Genomic DNA, 1,880 nt, shown 5'->3' with positions numbered 1-1,880 from the left:
CATGGCACTTATAAACCAACCAACCAACAAACAAACAAACAAAACTCACGCGAGAAAGTTTACCAGCTGAAGCTGGACCGGTTCTTTCGCACATACACACGCGCGCACACACATACAACCAACACACACGCACACACTCCTTCACACGCCTCCATCCTCGCGCGCAGCATCACCTGTCTCCGTCACCGACTCCGACTCCGTCTCTCCGCGCGCGGCTCCGCTTCTCCGCATTAGAGCTCCTCCGCAGTCACGTGGCACGTCAGTGAGAGAGAGAGAGAGAGAGAGTGTGTGTGTGTGTGTGTGTGTGTGTGTGTGTGTGTGAGAGAGAGAGAGAGAGAGAGAGAGAGAGAGAGAGCAGCCCTCCTCTTCCTCCTCCTTCTCCGTTTGCAGCTCGTTCATGCCTCTCAGATTCGGCGCGAGACCTGCGGTGAACGGGAGCCCGGATCGCGCGCATTACAGTTTTTTCTTTTTCTTTTTTTTTTTTACATTCTCTTAATATTTGCATATTTGCAATCCCTGGACACTTCGAATTAAAGAGTTTTTTTTTATTCTTTTTTTTTTCTCTTCATAAATAGAAATGAAATAAATACATAAATATACCGCGAGGGTGCAAATCGAGCGAGCGCGCGAGGGAGGAGAATACGCAAGAGACGCGTGGATGCGCGGCGCGCGAGCGGAGCGGAAATGGAACTGCTGCTGGTGATCTGCGTCGCGTTCGGTATGCTGCGGTGCGACGGTGCGCGAGCGGACTCCATCATTCACATCGGTAAGGAGCTCGTGCCGCATCATGTGGTCAATACCGACTCCCTTTATGTTTAAAAAAATCCTAAAATGACAAGACACTGATGCAATTAGCGTTGAGACTGAGAGAGATTAGATGAGCACGCGGAGGGTTTGAGGGGGGGGGTGATGATGATGATGAGTGCAATAAAAAGAAAAAAAGAAAAAAGAGAGAGAAAGCATAATGTATAATTCATGCGCGTGCAACGAAGTTGGAGCGAAAAGAAAAGGATCTCGGATTTGGCTAGACCTGAAGAGAGAGAGAGAGAGGGAGAGAGAGAGAGAGTGTGTGTGTGTGGGAGGGCTGAAAACTGAGAACTGCCCCCCCCCCTCCTCTTTTCAAGCTAGAAGCTTCAACTTTGTATGCAACGTGAGAGAAATTTTAAGAAAGGCTCGTGAATCAGTGAATCAGTGAATCAGTGAGTCGAGTGAATCGAGTGAACGAGTGCTGTGAAAGATTTTTTGGGGGGAAAGAACTATGATGCTCATTTTTACTGTCTGAGATTCCAGGTGCGTGTTTTAACCCACGGAATCAGATAAGAAAAAAAGATCGGATAAATCCTGCAGCGCCTGTCTGTCCATACTTCCTGTACTGAAGAGAGAGAGAGAGAGAGAGAGAGAGAGAGAGAGTCCGTCCTTTCGTCCTTTCACTATTCAACAGATCATACACTGGACACACACACACACACACACACACACTGTTGCAGGCAATGATTCAACAGATTCATATTCTATTTGATTCAATAAAAAAGCTGATATTTATTCACCTGTGATTTTCCAAACGCAAGGCCTGGTGTTAATTTCCTCCTCCGATGTAAAGCTCTGCGTCGCCGCTCGCGTCCTCCTTTCCTGTCATCACATGCTGGTTGTTGGCGAATCATTCGTGGTGCAGCGCATGTGCACGGGAAGTGTTTTTATTCACGTGTTGCTCTAACTGTGTAGAACTGCTTCCTGCGAGAGGATTCCTATAGACTTTGATGAAGAACTCCATAGAAGCGATTAACTGTGAGAGTTATTGGGAAAGACCAGGGTGGGAATTACAGACATCTGGCCCCGAGCGGAAGTCACCGGACCTCAATTCAAGCTTCGTTTCATGCTTC

General features: G+C 47.7%; 1 protein-coding gene across 1 annotated transcript in view; it reads left to right on the top strand.

Annotated features, from left to right (window-relative positions):
• The first annotated feature begins 264 nt into the window (after positions 1 to 264).
• Positions 265 to 1,880, top strand: part of LOC128617292 (glutamate receptor ionotropic, delta-1-like) — a 3,748-nt gene continuing 2,132 nt past the window's right edge. The window contains exon 1 of the mRNA XM_053640370.1: positions 265 to 766. Within this exon, the coding sequence (XP_053496345.1) occupies positions 685 to 766 (82 nt within the window). The 5' untranslated portion in view covers positions 265 to 684. The remainder of the gene's footprint in view (positions 767 to 1,880) is intronic.

Source organism: Ictalurus furcatus, chromosome 13 (assembly GCF_023375685.1).
Source record: "Ictalurus furcatus strain D&B chromosome 13, Billie_1.0, whole genome shotgun sequence".
NCBI classification, from domain to species: Eukaryota; Metazoa; Chordata; class Actinopteri; order Siluriformes; family Ictaluridae; genus Ictalurus; species Ictalurus furcatus.
The sequence above is the reverse complement of the archived record's forward strand: the minus strand, read 5'-3'. Positions and strand labels throughout refer to the sequence as shown.